At 54.2% G+C, this 21,352-nt stretch overlaps 1 protein-coding gene across 3 annotated transcripts; it reads left to right on the plus strand.

The window, feature by feature from the left end:
• The first annotated feature begins 41 nt into the window (after nucleotides 1–41).
• EWSR1 (EWS RNA binding protein 1) lies at nucleotides 42–21,350 on the plus strand. 3 transcript variants are annotated; one of them, XM_086761091.1, is made up of 17 exons: nucleotides 42–118; nucleotides 2,939–2,975; nucleotides 3,225–3,276; nucleotides 5,573–5,696; nucleotides 10,960–11,146; nucleotides 12,314–12,481; nucleotides 13,178–13,392; nucleotides 13,643–13,823; nucleotides 16,629–16,666; nucleotides 17,218–17,250; nucleotides 17,968–18,086; nucleotides 18,646–18,775; nucleotides 19,167–19,289; nucleotides 19,416–19,593; nucleotides 20,007–20,104; nucleotides 20,511–20,784; nucleotides 20,907–21,350. In XM_086761091.1, exons 1-17 carry the CDS (start codon nucleotides 43–45, stop codon nucleotides 20,944–20,946), a joined length of 2,073 nt encoding a protein of 690 aa, XP_086617217.1. In that variant the 5' UTR covers nucleotide 42; the 3' UTR covers nucleotides 20,947–21,350. The 3 variants fall into 3 exon arrangements, with proteins under 3 accessions (XP_086617217.1, XP_086617218.1, XP_086617219.1); XM_086761092.1 differs by having other exon boundaries at nucleotides 16,632–16,666; XM_086761093.1 differs by lacking the exons at nucleotides 16,629–16,666; nucleotides 17,218–17,250; nucleotides 17,968–18,086; ... (4 more) ...; nucleotides 20,511–20,784; nucleotides 20,907–21,350 and adding an exon at nucleotides 15,383–15,611.
• Nucleotides 21,351–21,352: the final 2 nt, after the last annotated feature.

The following is a 21,352-nucleotide window of genomic DNA, read 5'->3' on the forward strand; positions in this document are numbered from 1 at the left end:
TCCCCCCCCTCCGCCGCCGCCGTGGTACGGCCCGCGCGGCGCATGCGCAGTGCGGGGCGGTGGCGGCGGCCGGACGTTGGGAGCGCGGAGGAGGAAGGCGAGAAAATGGCGTCGACGGGTGAGCGGGGCCGGGGAGGGGGTGGGTCCGGCCGGCTCGGCCCGGGGCTTCCGCGGGGGTCGCCTCGCCGGGAGCGGCCGAAACCGGACCGGCCTCCTGTCACCGGCGCCCGTCCAGATGGGGGCTGGGGCCGCCCGGGCTGAGCGGGGCGGGGGGAAGCGCCGAGGGGCCGGGCCGCGGCCCTGTCACTGCGGGGCGAGGGGCCGGGCCCAGCCTCCCCGCGCTGGGGTGGGGGGCTCCCCCCGGCTGGGCTGCGGGCTTGGCGGCTGTCCTGGTCCCCATCACCCCCAGCCCCGCTGTCCCCGGGCCCCCCGCTGCCCCCCGGGGTTGCAGTGCCCAGAGGATCGCTCCTGGCTTCTTGTTAAAGGGCTTTGTGCAATGGGGGGGGGCCCAGCCCCAGAAAATCCTTCGAGTTTTGCTCTTTCGGCAGATCGCTGGCCTTCCTGAAGGCTCCCTCCGTGCCTTCGGCCTTTCTGGCGGCCGCTCAGGGCGGTTTCTGGTGCAAACGTAATTTCTTTGAATAAAACCAGCGGAGCGTCCTAGGAAGCAGCGTGCTTTTACGCAAAGGCTCCAGCTGGGCGCGAATAGGTCAGAACTTGGGAATTAACCAACCGCGGTTAAAATTAACCTTAAAGCAGCCTTAAAAAGCCCGGCTGCCGAGGGTCGGACCTCTCCGCAGAGGGAAGCGTCGCCAGCCGCCGAGTGTGAGGGAATAGGACTAATTCATCACCTGGGAGAGGTTTTATTTTTGAAAAAAAAGTTACTGAAGAAACATGTGCCAGTGGAATTGTCAAAACAGAGTTGAAAAATCCAGCTGTCTTTCCGCTTAATACATGGAAGAGTTCCTCAGCGGGAGCTGCTATTTTCGGCTGCGCTATTGTGCTCCTGAGCCTCGTGGAATAGAAGGATGAAGATTAATTTCCCACTGGAAATAAAGGCTCTGGGATGGTTTTAACTAAATGAGCCATAGCATATATATTTTTTTTTTAATGTTTTGCGTTAATCTGAATTTGAGGAAATTAGGAAAGAGGGGTTACTGGAGTGGTACTCAGCAGCCTGGGTGTTTTTTTTAACAGCCTGGAGGACTGTGGTGACCCAACGGCGTGTGGAAAATGAGAATTAAATGAGGAGTCTGGAGATTTCAGTGGCTGGAGGGTGAAGAGGCTTGGAAAAGAGGAGGCAGGGGTGGAGGAGGGGGTACGGTGAGATACGGGGAGGGGATGGAGGGGCAGCAGCACGAGGAGGCAGGGGCGGTGATGGTTTTTAACACTCAGGGTTTAGCAGAGCTTAGAGCCACGTGTAGAGCGGGGAAAACGAGAAAAAAAAAAAAAAGAGCAGCGACTCTGAGTTTAACAAGCTCGATTTGTCAGTATTAAACATGACAACCTGTAAGGAAAGCAGGAGCAGTGCCAGAGTAGTTTAACAGCTCATGCGGTGCGTCTCGGGAGCGTGGAAGCCTTTGGATAGCGGCTCAGTCTCTTTTTATTGCGTGCTTCCTTCTGTGCTCGTACCGATTCCTGCGCTCCGGTGCAAGGTCGGAGTGATTAATATCCATCAAAAGCCACTGCCGGAGGCACGGCGCTCCCTTTCCTTAGCCGTCCTCACGCACCCCAAGGTCTGAACTGCAGCGTCAGCAGAGGAACCTGCAGAGGAGGAGAAGCCGTAAGCTGGTGTGGAGGGGTTAGGAGGAGGAGAGGGGAGATTTATTGGGGGTGAATTTGTGACCTCGGGGTTCTGGTGTGTGAAAAGAGTGTTTTCAGAGTTATTCCTGGTGGTAAAGTCGCGTGGTGAAGGCGGTAAAGCGGTCTGTATGACCTAGGGGTGAGGGAGGGCAGCAGGAAGCCATCGGGATCCCCAGGTTCGTAATCCTCGGCTTCCTAATGGGGATCCGCGTGCCTCGAGGGGCCATCGCGACAGAAACACCGGAACTGCTTCCCACGCAGGCCTGGCTCTGCCTGAGAAAAGCTCTGCTGACGGCCGGCTTCTGCCTCCCGCTCGGTCAGGTGTGAGCGAGGTCTGGACGCGTTCCTGGGCTCCATCCTCGGGACCTTTGCTGTCCTGGGGGGGCTGGTGACGAATTCCTCGTTCGCTCCAGACGTTGGGGTGGGAACTGGAGTTGCTTGGTGACTTTGAGGGACAGTGTGTGCTTAGGAGCTGTAATCATGTCAATTATAGCCTTCTAATTGCCATGTGGATGCATTTTCCCTTCCCACCAGCAAACCAGTTCAGCCTAGACTTTTCTGCTGGGATTTTTGGGCTTTCACTTCTCCTCTAAGTCAGGGTATCGGTGTGGATGGGGCTTTGGGGGAGGAATTACTGCCAGCTGCGGTTTCAAACCCTGCTAGGGGACAAGCGTTAGAGCTTCCCAGCCGTTTGTCGTGTCCTGAAAAGTCAGAGAGAGCGAAGCGCCCTGGTTCCTGCAGACCCCAGAGCTTCGACCTGGCCCTCTGAAACCAGGGCAGGGGGGTCTGTACGTCCCAGCCCCAGCATTTCCTTTGTTCCAAAACAAAACGCCCTCCTGCCAGCCCCTTGGGTGTCATCCAAGGTGGCACTTAAATTAACGTGGGGCCATCGGAGATCAAAGTTGCTGCTGCCACCAGCAGTAACAATGACGGGAAGAGAGGTTTTGTTTCCTTCAGAAAGGCTGAGAAAGTGCAGTTACCTTACTCCCTTTGGAAACTGGATTTCCCGCGGTTTATAGCCCCCCTTCCAAGCTGCAGGAGGAAATTCCAGCTGCTGTGCTCTTACGCTGTTAATTTTGTTAAGCCTTTCTCAACCTTTTTTTCCCCTTTCCCCCCCCCCCCCCCCCTTTTCTTGCAGATTATAGTACCTATAGCCAAGCTGCGGCTCAGCAGGGGTGAGTAGCATTATGATTTTATCCTTTCCGTTTTAAAACGATGCAGTACAAGTATGTAATAACCGTGGTTCAGTCTTAACTCCGCTACGTTTGCAAATCCTCTGGTTTTCCTTTAGCTTTTAGATTTTACATTGCCGTAGTTTTTCACCAGAAGTCGTTCGGATATGCGCAAACTGTCTTGCGCTGCGTGCTTTGCACGAGTCGGGAGGATGGGGATGCGTCATAAATGTCTTCCCGTTCGTTTTGCAGCTACAGCGCCTACGCACCTCAGCCGGCTCAAGGATATGCACAGACCACCCAGGTAAAACACAGGAGGGTTTTGAAATTCCTGGGCAGTCCTTCCAGTAAACTGCACGGCCACGGAAAACGCTGAGCGGCAACGACCAAATCTGTCGTTAAAACGTTGTCTGGTAGCTTCCCGCACAGCACAAACCGCTTTCTTACGGTGAAAACAATCCAAAAGCCGCGGAGCCTCAACAGCCCCCGTCTTTGGTAAAATATCCGAGCCGAAGGTGGTTGTTGTCGAGAGGGTTGTAAAAGCCTGATTCTCGGCGTGTGTTTGTCACCAGGCTGTTGGTCAGGGTTTTACTCAGTGGTGTAGGAGAGAAAAACAAAAAAAAAAAAAGGGGGGGTAAAATTGCCATTTGTGAGGCTGCAGCAGTTGGGGAAAAGAGGAGGAGGGAGTAGGTTTTTCTTTGTGGAGGTATTGTTGCTAAAACTTAATACTGTCAGTTGGCTAGACTGCAAGATGGTGATGATCTTTAAGAGATGAGTTAAACCATGCTTATTTTTGCTCCTTAGAACACAAGTTACTAAACAGACGTTTGTATACACACTCCAAGTATGTTTTCAAAGGCAAACTTTTGTCTTCAAAAAGTGGTGTTGGTTAATTTTCCTCACATCTCCAGAGAGTTTTTGGAAGGAAAGATCCTGCTGCCCGAGAGCGTGTGTCTGCCTTACGGAGATAAAACCCACCGCCTTGCCGTGTTACCGAGCCGCTTTAAATCGGCTAACTCTGGCGGTGGCGCCAGCGTGGCTGTGGTGCTGCGGGGTTGAGCAGGAGCCGCCTTCCCGTGCCCGCTCAGGCTGCCTGCGCCACGCTGCCAGCGCTGGCCAGTCCGAGGCGGGCGAGGCTGCGCGAGCGCTGCGCTCGCTGGTTCCTGCGGCAGGGTAGGAAGGCCCTTTGTCCAAAATACCGGTGTTACGAGAGGAGCACAGGTTCAGTCAGCGTTTGGGTCGGCTTAAACGAAGGCGACGGTAACTTTTATTTTGAATAAGTATTTTGAGAGGGAACGACTGCGAGAACTGCCGCCAAATAGGCAGGTTGTGCAGAAGGACAGGCATAAGCAGACTGGTGAGTGTCAGAACAGAAGGCCTCAACGACATCCTCTAGCGTGAGACTGAAACAAGTAACCGGCTAAACTCAGCCGCGGGCAAATAGCCACGGGAGGTTCGCAGCGCTTCCTACCTCTTGGTGCAGTGAGCTTCCACGGACAGTGACATACTTGCTCTGCTCAAGGCTTTTCTACTCTTGGTTAAGATCTGTGGCTTGGCTTCAGGGAGGCTGGCTCACGAGGCTTAGATCCCAAAAGGTGTTTACATTCCGAGCTCCTACAGGAGTCAGGAAATCCCTTGGAGAATCTGGACGTTAAGGCCGTCTGTGCCGCTTCTTGAGCTGTAACTAGAGTTTTATCCTAAACCAAACTGCTGGCGGCGCAGAGCTGTCGGAAGTTGGCTGGTGCCTGAAGCTGGAGCCGTGGCACGGGCTGAGGTAGCTCTTTAGCTGGTAAAACCGCAGCGCCAGCAGCTCTGCATTCATCCGGCCACGCTGTGCTGCCGATCGGATGGCCACGGCTGAGGAGTTGCTTTGCGGTGCTGTGTTCAGGACTGAGCTGGACGATGGGCAGCAGCGGTTCTTTAGCGATAGTCTGCAGTTGAAAACGAGCTGCAGGGAAGATGTGAGCTGAGAGCTGATCTCTCGCTGAGCGCGAAGGCGCTGGGACGGGAGTGGCTGTGACTGGGGTGGTTTGGTGATGGCCAGCCCTCGGGTGCTCCTGCTTATCCCCTCCTCCGATGCCTATGTCAGCTCTGATTTTTTTCAAACTATTGGCCAGTGGATGTGAAGAATATCCAGAATAACTTAACGGAAAACTCAAATAGGTTTCTCCTAGCTAACGCCAAAGCAGTTCTATGTTGAAGTAACCGACGCGTCTCACTTCATGCGGCTCTGCCCTCCGAGCAGCCCCACTCCCCGTTCCAGGTTAGCCCTCGGCAGGTCCCTGTGAGTGTCGATGGGTGCCCTGGCAATTGCGAGGAGCTGGGTGCTTTCATATTTTGCTTTGCATAGAGCAGAGGTGTGCTGGGAAAACCTAAGATGCTGCCCCTCCGGTCCTGGCATTGACAAACTGCGTTTGTAACCTCATTACAGATCTGAACTGAAATTTGCAGTAGCGCCCAAACTTCCGCAGTAGCCTTGGCTTGACTCTGATTGCTTTCAGTGCGTCAGGTAGCGCAGATCCCCCGGTCTGGGGGGTACCTCTGCAACGCCTGCGCGTCGCTTCTGTTCGTGAATTAAATTTGTATCATCTTTGGAGCAGACCTATGGGCAACAGAGTTACGGAACGTACGGACAACCCACCGACGTCAGCTACACGCAGCCCCAGACGACTGCGACGTACGGGCAGACTGCATACGCCACGTCCTACGGGCAGCCTCCTGCCGGTAAGAGCCCCCGTGCCTGCGAGGCTTGGCTTACCCTGGGGAGAGAGGTGAGCTCCAGCTGCGTTGAGGAACTGGCCCAAAGCGTACCGAATTACTCTGGGAGGCTCTGATGTGGAAAGAGCTTCCTTCCTCGAGAGCCCGCCTTGAGGGAAGGGCCGTTCAAAATTATGCGAGCGGGCTGAGGGGGAGTAAATAAACATGCCCGTTTAGTTTTTCAGGGAAGCTTTTGGGCGCCGTTCGTGCCATGGAAGTAAGCACGGCTGTGCTGTGCGTAGGGCAGAGCGAACGCGAGCTGCGCGGCAGCGCTCCGTGGGAGCCTGTACTCTGCCTGCTCTCGAGAACCGGTGTCCTCAGCGCTTCGGTTGCCTGAAAATCAAATAGATGGAAGTGATGTGTGCCTGTTCTGATAGCGTACCTTCTACTTTTTGTCTTGTGCTTCCCACAGTAGAAGGGACCGGTACAGGTTTGACTCTCCTGCTCGCTCTTGCATGGAAAATGCTGTCTCATCCTGTCTGCACTTGTGGTGTTTAACCCTTTAGGTGTCACTTGGTTTTAGCGCTAAAAGCGTCCAGCGTCGGAGCGCACACGATGTCGGTAACAATTTGCTGGGCTGCGGCGCTGTTTGCCATCCCCACGTCTCTGTAGAGTCTCCGAGCGGCATCCTTTACGGATAAAACTCCCAAAGCACTAGTGACAGCACGTTTTGGGTGAATCCAACCCCGTTGTCCTCGAGTTTCCTAAAGGGTAAACAGCACGGTGAGACACATCCCAACGTCCTGACCGCCACCTTTGCATGCTCCGTCTTGCCTCGGGGTTTCCAGTGCAGATGTCACACGCGTCACACGTTCATTAACACGCTCTAACTGTTCCAGCGCGGGATCTTTGAGCTGGAGCTTCGTATGTACGAGTGTCTTAACGTCTGAGAGAAACTACTGAGATGTCATTCGGTGCTGGTACATTTGGACTGAATATTCAGGAGGCTTTGGAAAAGAAAATCAGTTTTCCTCCAAGTAGTGCCTCGGCTGCCGCTTTCTGCAGATCCATCCTTTGCTGTGAGCGACGTTATAAATGTCTGTTAGGGTGGGAGCTTTCTTAAACGCTTCCCAAAGCGAGGGAGCAGACAGGCCGTGGAGTGTCTGGCTGCAGAAGCTGTTGGGGAATGCTTCACAAGGAAGAGGTGGAGAGAAAATATTATCCTGTTAAAATATTTAACATCTTCACACAGATGAGGAAAATTCCTGCCTGGCAGTTAGCACGTGTCCTGCAGGATGAGAGCCGGTCCCCTTTAGCCACCATTGCTGCGGGCTATCTACAGGGTTTTTTTCCTTCCATTTCAGAGTATATGGACATAAATTGGCAGCAAAAAGGATTTGTGAACTTCCAAAATTCCTGTCTTAGAAGTGTTTGAGTCCCCTAATCCTTACTAAGGACTCCAGTCGTGCGGGGCTCACAGGAAGCTGCGCTGTTCATGGTTTTGCTTGTCCCTTAGAAGCAGATTTACTGGAGGAGTAATAACATCGGGCATCTTTTCTGCACAGCTTCTGGTTTTTAGGCAAAAATCTTCATTTTCTTTTCATCAAAAAAAAAAAGGAAGGAAGTGGTCAGGCAAAAGATTGTATCAGCCCTTCGAGTAGGCTTTGCCTCAATCCACGTAGCGCTGTCTGTGGCGGAACGGTTGCTGTTACGCTCCAGGCAGAGTGCCAGCTTGTGTTTATTCTTCCTACACCTGCTTCTCGAGGAGCCCGAGCTCTGCGGACGAGACTGCCGGTGCTTAAAGCCTGTCTCCCTCTCTTGGTCCCTGCCTCTCGTACTGAATAAAGCCCGGGGCGTTGCCCGCAGTGTACATCTTTACGCCCTGAGAGACGTGCAGTTCTTACGGTTGAATCTCAATTTATTTTTCCTAGGCATTGCCTTTTTCTAGCAGAGGGATGTCTGCAATTACTTGAAAGCAAAGTGCCCCTTTTTGTCTTAACAACCTGGTTTTTTGGGTAAGGTGCCATTGTGGTCAGGGAAATTCAAATCCCGTGCAGATACACCCTCTCGGGATTCGGCAGAGACGGTTCCTCTGCGTCAGCGCCCACCCAGGGACCTTTCCGTCGCGAGCGCTCCACCGTCCGGCCTTGCGCTGACCCCTGGGCCGCCTGAGGTGAGAGTTACCGCCCGGGTTGCGTTCCTTCCCTCCCCAAAAACGTGTCTTGGAGTCGCCCCGTCGCTTTGGTACGGAGAAGAGGGGTTGGGGAGCCTGCGGGCTCCCCTGCAGCTCCCTGGACGCCGACGGGATTAGGGGATTAATCGGCACCGTCGGATCTGTGGTCGTGGCTTGTTCTCTAATCGCTGCGGTGTATAAGCGTGAATTTCAAGAGTAAAGCAAGAGCTGCATCTGTCAGGGTTATTGGCTTGCTGACATTGTTGTTCGGCGCAAAAACATCGTTTCGGATGTCCAGGGATGAATCTCCTTTAAGTAGCTTCTCGTTTTACCCGTGAAATTTTGGGTTATGCATATTTTAAGTTTCTGATGTGTTTAAAATTGGAGAGAAACACACCCATGGCTGTGTTGGCCACCAGAACAATCTGTTACGCCAGAATAGAGCAGAGGGAGGGGAGCCTCTGCCCGCCCTTCTCCGGGCCTTGGTAGAAGATACGCGTGCCAAACGGGAGCCGGCTCTCTTTGGGCAGGCAGACCCCCTGGGTAGCTTTTCATACTGCTTGCATCTGAGAGAAACCTTCAAAAACTGAAGGCTGCTTATTTCAGAACAAATCTGTTTGGATCCGCTGTTTTCAGCTGATGCTCTCTGAGGACCAAATCCTGCAAGCTTCCCCTCTGCCTGAAGAATTCCTAGACTTCAGTAAGGGTTTCGCTTGGATACTTTGAGACGAAACTGAGCCACGGAACTGAACTTCTTAAGTGGGTTATCAAAGTTCTTCTGTTGCCTTTTTCTTACAGTAGCTGTACCGTTTATCGTACTAACGGCTGTGGGGAGGAGAGGAGCGATGTAACGTAAATGCTCCCCTCAGAAATACAGCCCTGGAGGATTTTAGAGTAACTAAACTGAGTTGTTGAAATGAAAACTTAGACCAGTGGGATGTTAAATCACCGCTTTTTCTTTCTTCAGTACCGACCCTTCCTGCGGAGTGCACTTGCACAAGGGAAATGCTCCATCTAGAGCTGAAACATTAAAATTCAGGACTTTTTTTTTTTCCTCCTCCCTTTTATTCTATTGCCTGTGCAGAGCCAGGTGTTAGCAAACCTGCTCGCTTGCTTGATCAGAGGGGGGGCCTGGATGTGGGAGGACACTGCCCTGTGGCTCCCAGTCTGAGGAGAACAGCCCAGGGCAGGGCTGTGGCTTCAGCAGCACTTACCGCAGGCTGTGCTTATGCAAACAGTGGCTTTTTTAGTCAGTGGTCAGGCTTCGGCCGGTTCAGATGAGGATTCCTTTAACTTCTGCTCGTGGTGCTCGCTGTGGAAATGCTGCGGTGGCTGACGTTTAAGTGATTGAGCTGCATAAATTTGTCCGAGGCTCTAAAAATCGTGCTCGTTTTATCCCGTTGGGCGTCATCCCGTTCACCCTGCTCAGCAATGCTCTGAAACAGGACTTTGCCTTTCAGAGAACTTCTCCACGAAAAGGAATAATGACCGTGGAAACTGATGTGCCGGGGATTTGTGCACAGTATTTCCTGGCGGGAGACCAGCTCGCTCTCCCACTTTCGTGTTCCTAGGTTGGCAGCCTGGCGACGTGGAGGCCAGCCCGGGGTGTTCAGCAGGAGGGTGGTAGCGTGACAAGCACAGGGTCCCGGGGCGGGAGGAACGAGGCTGGTGGGAGCGGGAGGGGGGCTTTTAGGCGAGATGTTGCGGGGGAGAAGAGTGGCTAGGCTTGTGTCCCCTTCATTGGGATCCTGAGGCTGAAACTCCAGAGCGTCGGTCGGGACAGAAAGCTGAAGTTTGGGTTTTTAACTAATGTGCCGTGCAGACTTCCTCTTCTCACTTCTCTCCTCCTCTTGACCGGCTGATTCAGCGAGCCGCTGGGAAGGGTCTGGATTTTGTAGAGGGGACAGCGAGGTGTGGAAGTGCCGCCATGCTTCGGGAGGGTTCTGCTGGAAGGACATTTGTTTTGCAAATTGAGGAATGGCAATAAAAAGCACAATTTGCCTAAAATGCTGTCTAATTAGAAGGAAGAGTTTGTCGCAAGCGTCCTATGTTTATTAAAAATAAGAGGCGATGGGGAAGCTGTTATCTTAATTGATACAATTAAGATCACATCCGTGAGATTGAGACCAGTTGGCCGCTCTTTGGCAGTCGATGTTTTCTATTTTATTAATTCAGCTTTCGCTGACAACATTTTTAATTGATCTTTTTTCATCTAAGTCTCCGTTTCAGAATTTGAAAACCTGCTCGCAGGGTTCTTAACTATAAAAAGCCACCGTGCTAATGCCAGCTTTGCCGTTCACCTCTGTGACGAGCCACGTGGTCGGCTAAATTATACAGCGGCGGAAAGACTGCTGGAAAGACTTAATTTAAATGAGGCTGGGTTAGGATCTCGGATATTCTCGTAAAATTGTTCAGACATGAATGTATGAGCTCCAGGCTTCTTACATAAAGGGAAAATTCTAAGAAAAGCAAAGGTACATGAAACGTCAGGAGCTACCTTGTGCGTCTTTTGACCTTTCTCTTAAGTTAAAGCAAATGTAAAGTGCTTTTCTTTTGTTTCCAGAATTGCTGATTTAAAATAAGGCTTCATAAATGGCTCAAAAAGACTTGTCAAGTCAGCCCGATGCCATTTTGTGCTTTTCTTTTTCAAAAAAAGCTGAAAGGCTGGGACTGTACTTCTTAAATCGATTGAATTGCTTTTACTTTAGGGCTAACAGGAGCTTTGTTTAGCCGTCCTCTGTTCAGAAGACGCTGCATGCCCCAGCTTGCCCCGTGTGTGCTTTATTGAGTTCGCCGTGAGCTTGGGTGGCTGTAAACAAACAGCCTTTGGGTGCTGATTGAAGGCTGGCTTCCAGAAGGCTCCTCGGAGTCTGGTTTTGGATGGCGAAGGTAGAGCTGGATCTGTAGGCTGAGGAAAAACCCCGGGGCAGGCGGTTTTCCAAGGAAGGCGAAGGGGTGGCGGCGGTTCATCGTTTTGGGGTTACCCGCGATGTGTTTGCCGTGGTCAGACCGGTGCTGTACCCGAGGTCTGATAAAGCGTCCGCAGAAGGGCGATAGTCTGAAAGGGGAGGAGCGAAGGTCGCCAAACCGATGCGATGGGGCTGTGCTCTGTTCTAGGTTACAGCACCCCGACTGCCCCCCCAGCGTACAGTCAGCCTGTCCAGGGGTACGGCACCGCTGCCTACGATACCAGCACCGCCACGGTTACCACCACCCAGGCTTCCTACGCAGCGCCGTCCGCTTACGGCACCCAGCCCGCCTACCCAGCCTATGGGCAGCCGCCAGCAGCGTCCGCTCCCGCGAGGTAACGTCTGGTCCCTCTCTTCCTCCTGGGGCTGTGATTGCTGTTGGGGAGCCCCCGGCACACCCCCAGCTGAACTGGGGCCCACTGGTTTTCCTTATGCTTTTTCTCTGCCTGTCGCGCTTGAGCTTTGCTCTTGCTGCATCCGATCCCGTGGCGTTTCAGGGCTGGGGGAAGCGGCGTAGGTAGGTTCCGCTCCGGAGCGGTGAGTCAGCGCTGTTACTGGGAGACGAGGAAAGCAACCAAGCGGCAGAAATGGGCTCTTGACTCACGACGTGGAACAGAAGACGGCCCAGTCTGATCTGATCCTGACTCACAGGGTCAGGCAGGATGCTGTGACATGCTGCGACTTCTGGGGTGGATGCACAGGCTGCAGGCATTTCCTCTTTAAATCTCTCGTGTCGGGGCACTGTCAATAGTATATTTAGTTTAATTGTTTGCTCAGGATATGAAAGATCTAAAATAGGTAATGGAAACTTGTTCAGTAGCGAGCAAAAACTGCTTCATTTACTTGGTGTTTGTAGCAACCACTGCAGTGAGGACGGGCGGAGCTCGGCACAGCTCTGTCCGTATCTGCCAGGTTACACTGCAAGTGTGAATCCTGACATCGTTTAAAATCATTTTTTCCCAGCTTGTACAGCAAGAGTAGCTTAACTCTTCTTACTCCGCTCTGATAAACACTTGGAGATGACAGACAGTGTGGGACAAATATAAAAGAAGGAGACAGGCGAGTCACAACCAAAGGTTTCTCTGTGTTTTCAGGCCCCGAGAGTTAATACTAAACAGAACCAGAGCAGTTTGGGTTGGAAGGGACCGTTAAAGGTCGTCTCGTCCAGCCCCAACGTCCTTTCCCTTTCAGCGGATAACGTATATGGGGCAATATCTGCTTCCACTGGATTCGAACCAAACAATGGTGCCTTTAACTGACGATGTTTCTGGCTGCTTTTGAGCTGATTGTTTCCAAGCGTTGTGTGAAACCATTGTGAGCGGAGGGGCCGTGCCGCTGACCGCTTTCCCAGCCCTTTCACATCCTCCAGTCGGTTCTAGAGCCAAACTCTCAATCCCTCGCCTTCGGTTCCGAAACGCAGCTGCTCTCCGCTCTCCGTTCAGAGCGTGCAAATACCCGCTCAGCGGGTGCCGCGATGTTTAGTGTTCGATATTGCTCCGCAGACCCCAGGATGGCAGCAAACCAGCCGAGACCAGCCAGCCGCAATCGAGTACGACGGGCTACAGCCAGCCCAGCCTCGGGTACGGCCAGAGCAACTACAGCTACCCTCAGGTGCCTGCCAGCTACCCCATGCAGCCGGTCACCGCGCCCCCCTCCTATCCTCCCACCAGGTAACTCCTCCAACGGCTCGGCCTCCTGCCGCCGGCCCGGGGATTTGGTTTCTCAGGGGATTTTAAACAAACGCGTGTAAAAGGAAGCTTGGTGTCCTGGCACTTGTTTGTGATTGAGTGCGTAAGTGTCTCTGCCCGCCGAGCTGCAGCAGCGAGGCGTAACGACGACAAATGTTTTTAAGAGGTTTCCTAGATGTGGAGTGTGTTGAAGCGACCTTCTGCTGCCTCCTTCCGCGTGGCTTTGACGAGGGGCTCGCCTCTTCCCCTCCGGTGCCTTTAATGTGCTGACGCTGACTTCTGAAGTGGATGTTTTGAGATTCTCAAAGCCGGAGATGTGAGAGGGGGGACTGTTTTATTAGCCATCAGCTGGAAATGTTTCGGTGCTGAGGCAGAAGGGGAGCCTGTTACCGCATTGCTCTTGATTTTTGCCCTGGCACTCCTGCCTCTTCCTAGAGGTACGAGTAAGTTGCAAACGGTTGCACGGGTTTTGCTTTTAGCAGTCTGCCAGGTTTATTTTGTCTCCTGCTGCCAGACTAGCATCGATAGGATGACTTCACCTTTTTAAATGGTTTACAACACTACATATGGCTCGTAATTGCATTACCTTCTAGCGTGAGCCACTTCTGCAGCCTAAATGCACGTTGCCAGCAAATTGACTCAGCTTTCCATCTTTTTTTCAATGCTTTTGTCTTCCAGCTACCCCTCCACGCAGCCAAGCAGTTACGATCAGAGCACTTACTCCCAGCAGAGCAGCTACGGGCAGCAGAGCACCTACGGCCAACAGACTAGCTACGGCCAGCAAAGCAGCTACGCGCAGCAGCCGCCGCCGACCAGTTACCCGCCCCAGACGGGATCCTACAGCCAGGCCCCCAGCCAGTACAGCCAGCAGAGCAGCAGTTATGGCCAGCAGAGTGAGTGTGCTCGGCAGAGCCGCGCGGTCGCGTGGGAGAAGGTCAGTCTCACTCGCCCTCGCAGAGCAGGCTGTCTCTGAAGGAGGTTTGGCCTAAACTTGGGCCCAAAACTTGCGGCTGCATTGAAAGGGGAGGGTACCGCAGCTGGGTTTTGCTCTTTCGCACTGAAAAAAACGGCTTGCCTGGCGCGGCGGCTCTTCACCCGCTCTAGTCTGCGGCTCCCTAACGTTTTCGTTACGCATTTCCTCAGGCTCATTCCGCCAGGACCATCCTAGCAGCATGAACGTGTACGGACAGGAATCCGGAGGCTTTTCAGGCCCGGGAGAGAACCGGAATATGAGCGGCCCTGATAACCGGGGCAGGGGAAGAGGGGGATATGATCGTGGAGGCATGAGCAGAGGTGGGCGGGGAGGAGGACGCGGTGGAATGGGGTAAGAGCAAATCTTTTCTCCTTTTATCTAATTCTGGTTTACCCATAGGATCTGAAATGGAAAGAAGGGACTGAAAGGTTGACATTCCCAACGGTACTTCCATGGAGAACTTCCTGTAGCAGCATTGCTTCCAATCCATGGAATTATTATCCTAGGGGAAACAGGAGCAGGATCTGTTTCTTTTGTCCTGCAGCTGGGTGGGCCCCGGGGGGAATCAGGGGTATTGCTAAACCTGGAACTTTCAGCTCCCTTCGTGGTCGCGCAGGGGTGAACCCCTCCGCGGGGTTTAACGGTAACCGCGGATCGAACACACACAAACCTTCCGCCAGGCTCAGGAGTCACTCCCTGCGCCTCGGCAGCAGGGAACCCTGACAGTTCAGGTATGTACGAGGCGGCCCCGCGTTACGCCGTCAGCCTCTTCACCTTAGCGGTAGCACGCGGAGCCGCGTCCGTAAGGGCGTGCCTGGGGCAGGCTGCTGCTGTCGGAGCCGGGACTCTTGAGTGGCCAGAACACTTGGAGCTCGGTTGGAGCGTGAAGACAGATCCCGAGAAAGCAGAGAGATGTGGCTCGGCTCCCCTTTGGAGCTTTCAGGTGGTCTGAATCAGTTTGGCCATTTTAACTGATGGCAAAACCTGGTTTGGTAAACCTACGCCTTCAGCTCAGCGGTGTCTCTCCCTGCCCATCATGTTTCGCTAGCGGCGAGGAAGCAGGACTAACCCCAAAGGCTCCTAAGAGAAGGAAACGTAGCTTTGTGTGTGTTCCATCCCTCCGCACCGTCGTTCAGAGCTATGCAGAGTGTCCCTAGGTGCGCGCCGGAGATGTGGCCTGGGATGCGCGGTGCTAGCCCTGGTGCTCGGCGGGGCAGCCGGAACCGCGGCCTCTCTTCCGTATACAGCTTCCGAAGGTGTTTCACAACCTGGTGGCAACCGGGCTTCGGCCACCGATGGTCCCATTCTGCATAGCTCTGGCAAAAGGAATTGAAGTGGCATGAAATCTTTATCGGAGAAATGCAACTACCGGTGAATGGAAACAGAGGCAAAAGACTGGCTTGTGTGGGAACGCATCTGGCTTGAATTGGCTTGAGTGCAACGGAGATCGGTGGTTCTGCATAAAGATTTCACCCACAATGTATTTATCTCTAATGGTTTCTAGTAGATGTAGGCACTTGAAATGTCTATCATCACATCTTAAAATTTCTAGCCCCTTTGGAGCTTCTTCTGCAAAAGATTTGTCACCTGTCTCTGATTTCGCACCCTAATCTGAGCTCAAATTGCGTGCCTAGCCATTTCCACCTGACTAGACCGTTCCAAAGGTCCCCTGCTTTATGGACGTAGGCTTTCTGCTGTCCATAGACCGGTGGCCTTGCTTTGAACGCCCGGGGGCAGGTAGGGGGACTCGGCCCCTCTTATGCTGTGGTGATGGATTTCAGTGTCTCCGGCAGGTAAGGAGCTCGATGTTCTTAACGTGCCCTTTTTCATTGACTCGATGATTTGATATTTTCATTGGCTGTTAAACATGGAAACTTTTTAACATGCTTTGTCGCATTTATATGCTACAGGTTACAAAGTGAGAGCCTTGTATACACTTCAATACTTAAAAAGTACCCGTACTCAGTACTCAGCCGGCAGCATAATGAAAAGTGGGACTAGACACGGTGTCCATATGGAGAGGAAAAATATACATAGAATATTTTTAACCAAATGTATTCGTTGTGTAAATGGAATCCTTCTGTAACTTTGGTAACTGCCTACTTGTTGTTTGGTAATAAAACCAGAGGAGGTGTACTACTTTAGAATTGTGTAACGTTAAAAAAAGTGTAAACGTGTGTGTTTAAAAAGAGAGACGTTACGTAAACGGTGTGTACTTTAACAAAAGGAGGCAAAGCTGCATGCAACAGCTTGAAACTGTGTATCGACGGCTTTTTTTTTTTTTTTCCCCAGTATTAGAGGTGCAATACTTGCTAGAAAATAGGCGGTGCTCTCCCTCCTCTGCTCCTCTCCTTCCAAACAGCTTTTTGTCTCCACAAAGAGCAAGAAAACGTCCAAATCCTTTTCAGGTGGCATTTTCCTAATTAACCAGCGCTCGAAAGCAGCCTTAGCTGAACGCTTCAGCCAAAGCTTTCGAGGAAAGCTGCGGCCCTCAGTTTGCATTGGCGCCTGCCGAAATCTGCCGTTCTGGTCTGTGTCCACAAAGCTGCACCCCAGGCCTTCGAGCCCCCGCTGTATTCTGTAAGTTCTCCCTCCGCAGAGACGTGTTAAATTCAGTAGCGACCTGAATGTATGGCTTTATAACCGAGGTTTTTAGCGGAAATGTCATCTGAACTGTGTTGTAGGTATCGCGTGTGGTTGTCTCCCGCTTTTTTTACCTGTTAATGTCAGGGACCCGCGGGCTCGTTTCGCTCTGGTGCTGCGAGGGGCTGAGGGTGCACCTTTCTGTACACACAGAGGGGAGGGAGTTGACCAGTGAACCACCCCACGATTCCTCGGAAGCGAAAGTCCCGATTTGTAACGCTCCAAAACCATTTTTTGGCCAAGTATTGCACTGCTAATACCCATACAAGTAAATGCAAGGGTACCGACAGCAAAGTGGTGTCTAAAACCAGACAAGCGAGGTTGCGTATACGTAAAGGAAATTTGAGCGAGCTGCCCTGAAGAAAGGCATAGTGCCGAGATGAGAGAGAGAGAGACAGATGCATTGTTTGGAGATGTTTAGCCAGTGCCCTTCTTCCCAGTGAGCCGCAGCGGCTCAGAGCGGTACTGGCTTTGTAAAGGGAAAGGCCTTCATTTCTTCGTTTATCCCCCCAGCAGCGCTGGAGAGCGAGGTGGCTTCAATAAGCCTGGTGGTAAGTTTTTGAGCATTACAATGGATAGTGTTAAAAAAAAAAAAAAAAAAAAAAAATTGCAGTCAGTTTTTAGAACAAAGTGTAATTTTTATTCGTTTTAAGTGGTTAAAATGACATATGCAACGAGACTGTAATGGGTACTGCCGGCAATGCCTAGGGGTATGCGGTTACAGGACACAGGGTAACTTGGAAGAATTGAGCAACCACTTCTGTAATTTGGGGAAAAGAAATTGATTTGGATTTAATACGTTATTTGTAAAGTAAGTTTTTATTAATGAACGTAAAACTGATTGGCCTGGTAAAGAAAGCATTTAAAAAAAAAAAGAAAGAAAAAGCGTAGTAGCGGTTAATGGTTTGAAAGGCTGCTAAAAATAGCAAACCGATCACCAAGTAAAAGGTGCATTGCTGCTGTTTTTGCAATGCAGGTCAATCTGGGTTTAACCAGCGCCATCGAACGGTGGTTTATACGTAGCTAGCGTTGTGTGTGTCGGTGCTTCAGCCCGCCCGGCCTGCACTAACACGGCTTCTTGTGGTTCTTTCCCGACTGGCAGGACACATGGAAGAAGGACCGGACCTTGATTTAGGTAATTGCCGCTGACGGCTCCGACTCTCTCCCGAGCTCCTGAAACGGAGAATTCTCTGCTCGTTCCCTGCTCCGGAGGAGGGCTGCAGCCGCGGGAGACGTAGCCCCTCGGCGTGCCCTTCCGGAGGAGCACCAGGACACTCTGCTATTTGCAGTCTTTTTTTTCCTGCCCGTTTCCTTTACTGATTCCCTGTTTATCAGAACAGCTGGGACTGGTGGAGAAGCATTATCCTGGAGCTCGTGTGCGCTTGCCCGGTAGCCTCCTCTTGTGCCACCGCTGGCCTGTTGCCGTGCAGCTCTTTCCTTCCTGTTGCACAGGCATTTCTGGAAGTTCTGCATCAGCCTTCCAGGATCGGCACCTCGCAGGGGAAAGGGGAGTTAGCACAGCCAGGGGTGGATGTCCGCGTGCCCAAAAGGCCGCGAAGGTCTTCTTCGTGTCTCATCACGGATGTCTGCCCTTGTAACCCAGCGGCTCAGCCTCGCGGTTCTCCTGCACTGGGCGGGTGTCTGGCTGCGGCAGGACGGGAGGCAGCGGGGTGCGGCGCGGTCCCGCCTGCCTGCGTGGAGGAGGCGGCGGGGAGCGTCGCCGCTCGCGGTGCCCGGGTTTTCGTGTCACTTCATAGAGAGCAAAGCTGCAGCTGGCTGAGGGGATGCGGTGATGATGAAAAGTGCCGCCTTACGCTGTGTCCCTGCCGTGACTCCGTGAATTATCTCCTAGGCCCACCTATGGACCCAGACGAGGACTCGGACAACAGCTCCGTTTATGTGCAGGGACTCAATGATAATGTCACCCTGGAGGACCTGGCAGATTTCTTCAAACAGTGCGGTGTTGTCAAGGTGAGAAGGAAGACTCAGGCGCGGGGGAGAGGGGCTGCCCGCCCGTCCCTGCCTGCGCGCTGCTCGTCTCCCTTTAGCCCGTGGTTTCCGGGAGCTGGGATTTCCGCAGCCTGGCCTTGACCCCTAGCTCAGGCTTTCCCAAGGACCCTTTGCGGGGTTTGTCCCTCAGCAGCGCGATCAGGCGTGCGGAAGCACCAGCACTTGCAGCCACAGGGGAAGCGCGCCTCTGGATCTGCCAGGATGCGTGACGGCGGGAGGGATCGGGACGGCAGGAGGGATCCGGGCGGCGGGGAGAGGCTGCAGCTTGGTTTTTACGCTGCCAGGTGCACGCGGGAGAGGCCGGTTGGGCCAGGCAGCACTGTTCCGGGCCGATTCCTTTGGTTTTTGGGTTGTCTGGGCTGCAGCTGCCGCCCGTGGAAAGGTAGAGGGGCCCGCACTTCTGCCACGGAGTTGCCAAAAGGAGACTGGGTTGTCTCAAGTGGAAAGCAGATCGGAGAGCAAACCCCCGCTCGGCTGCTTGGGGAGGTGTGACCCGAGGTGACGTTTGCTGTCCTGCCAGATGAACAAGAGGACCGGGCAGCCGATGATAAACCTTTACATCGACAAAGAGACCGGCAAGCCAAAAGGAGACGCCACGGTGGCTTACGATGACCCCTCCACCGCCAAAACAGCCATCGAGTGGTTTGACGGTGAGTAGGTGGCGTGCTGGGATGGAATGGCTTTGTTCTGCGTTTCAGAACTGAATTCTTGCCCGGCTGAAGTCAGCGTCTCTGCCTTTGCTGCTGGGGATCGCAGCCGTTTGAAGGCAGCTCTGGCTGCTCCAGCTTTTCCAAGAAGTTCCTGGTTTTAACTGGAACAGATGAGCGCGGCGCTTGGGTTGTGGTTGTCCTCAGCTGCCCAGGCTTCTGTCACCTGCCGTCTCCTGTGGCGGGAGGTTATCTCGGGCCCACCGGTGGAATTTTCCCCTTTTGCTGTCTTTGACACTCGGGTAGAATTTTCCCTGTGATTGGCGACTCGGTGCAGTGGAGCGGGGGAATCTCGCTGCACGAAGTGATGTTCTCGCCCTTCTCTCCCTCCCAGGGAAGGATTTCCAGGGCAGCAAGCTCAAAGTGACCCTGGTGCGGAAGAAGGGCCCGATGAACAGCATGCGAGGCGGGATGCCCCCACGCGAGCAGCGCGGAATGCCGCCCCCGCTGCGCGGAGGTACCGTCCAGCCCCCCGAACGGCACGGCCAGGGGCACGGTGCATGCCGAGGTGCACCCCATCCTCCGGCTGCGGCCGGTGGGATCCCCTGGGATCCTCCTGGGATTAACGGAGCCTTCCTTGCAGGTCCGGGGGGCCCCGGCGGCCCGGGGGGGCCCAGCGGCCCGAGCGGCCCCATGGGCCGGATGGGAGGCAGAGGTGGAGACAGGGGTGGCTTCTCCTCGAGAGGACCGCGGGGATCCCGGGGAAACCCCTCCGGCGGGAGCGTCCAGCACCGAGCTGGCGACTGGCAGTGTCCCAATCCGTACGTATCCCACACTGCCCTGCCCTCCTCTTCCGCTGTGTCGCAGCAGCTCCCCGTGAGCCTGGCGCCTCCGTAGTCACTCCTGCGCGGTGACAACGGCCCTCTCCTTATCTCAGGGTGCCGTTTGTCCGAGGTGCTGGGTGGGACAAATGGGCCTTTCCCAAAACAACTTCCTGGGCTTTCCGAGGAAGTTCCTTTCTCCGGGCCGGAGCAGGGAGGGAGGGCTGGCGCTGCCTGGGGGGGGCCGGGGCTGCGTGAGGACTTGCTCCAGGTCCCGCTGACCAGCTTTGGCATCTCCTCCTCCGTGCTGGGATATCACCGTTGCGTCTCCGTTAACAGCGTGGCAGCGCTTCCGAGCGTTGCCCGGCCGGGAACGCCGTCCCGCTCTTTGCTAACTGGTGTATTTTCCCCAGGGGATGCGGAAACCAGAACTTCGCCTGGAGAACGGAGTGCAACCAGTGCAAGGCTCCTAAACCCGAAGGGTTTCTTCCCCCCCCTTTCCCCCCTCCAGGTACGTGTGGGGTAGAGCTCACGGCGGGGCCAGAGGCGCCGGCTCTGGGGCTTTCATCCCTTCTGGAGCTGCAAAATGGAGGCTGGGAGGGCTCTGCCCTCTGTCCTGCGCTTTCTTCGCCTGCCCAGGCTCTTCCTCCGGGCTGTCTTCGTCACTTCGGGCTCCCCAGAGCCCAGCTTCCGCCTCGTTAGGCAGCGGCCTCTTAATGAGCCCTGGCTCTTGGGAGAAGCAGGGTGAGCTCTGTGCTCACTGCACTGGTCCCCTTCGGGCTTCCCAAGGGCTCCTGCGCCTTCTCCCAGTTTATTTCGTGCCGCAGCTGGATGCGGCGGGTTCCAGGGTGTGAGGAGCGTCGGGAGCGCCCTGGCTTCTCCTCTCCGCGCCCTCTGAGTCTTCTCCTCTCTCGCAGGCGGGGACCGCGGGCGAGGCGGCCCCGGGGGGATGCGAGGCGGGCGCGGAGGTGGCCTCATGGACCGCGGGGGACCCGGTGGCATGTTCAGAGGCGGCCGCGGCGGAGACCGGGGCGGATTCCGAGGAGGCCGGGGTATGGACCGAGGCGGCTACGGAGGAGGTGGACGGCGAGGAGGAGGAGGAGGAGGAGGGCCCGGGGGACCCCCGGGACCCCTGATGGAGCAGATGGGAGGCAGAGGCGGACGGCGCGGAGGACCGGGGAAGATGGACAAGTACGGCGGGGGAGGGGGGAGCGGGTGGGGGGCGGGAGGTGGGGGGCGAACCCACGGGTGCGGGGTTTGGGTGGGGGGGGACGAGGAGCCCCCGGCTGACCCCGCTTTCCCTCCGCACGCAGGGGGGAGCACCGCCAGGAGCGCCGGGACCGGCCCTACTAGAGACGCGCCCGCCCAGCTGCATTTCCTACCAGATTTATTTTTTAAACCAGAAAAATGTTTTAAATTTATAATTCCATATTTATAATGTTGGCCGCAACATTATGATTATTCCTCGTCTGTACTTTAGTAATTTTTCACCGTTTGTGGAGAAACATTAAAGCCAAGTTCAACGGTAGCGTGATGAGTTATCCCCCCCCCCCGCGCCCCCCTTTTAAAACCGGTTGTTTAACGCGAACTGACCCCCGCGCCCCCCTTGCCGCGAGCATGCTGCGCGCACACCCCGGGCGGCGCCGCGCTGTGGCGCTGTTAATGGTTGTGATGGTTTTCGGTTTGGTTTGTTTTTTTTTTTCGTTGTTTTTTTTTTTTTTTTAAATAAAATAAAATTCCCGATGTTTATAACCGCACC

This window comes from Chlamydotis macqueenii, chromosome 17 (assembly GCF_036417535.1).
Source record: "Chlamydotis macqueenii isolate bChlMac1 chromosome 17, bChlMac1.mat, whole genome shotgun sequence".
Lineage (NCBI taxonomy): Eukaryota > Metazoa > Chordata > Aves > Otidiformes > Otididae > Chlamydotis > Chlamydotis macqueenii.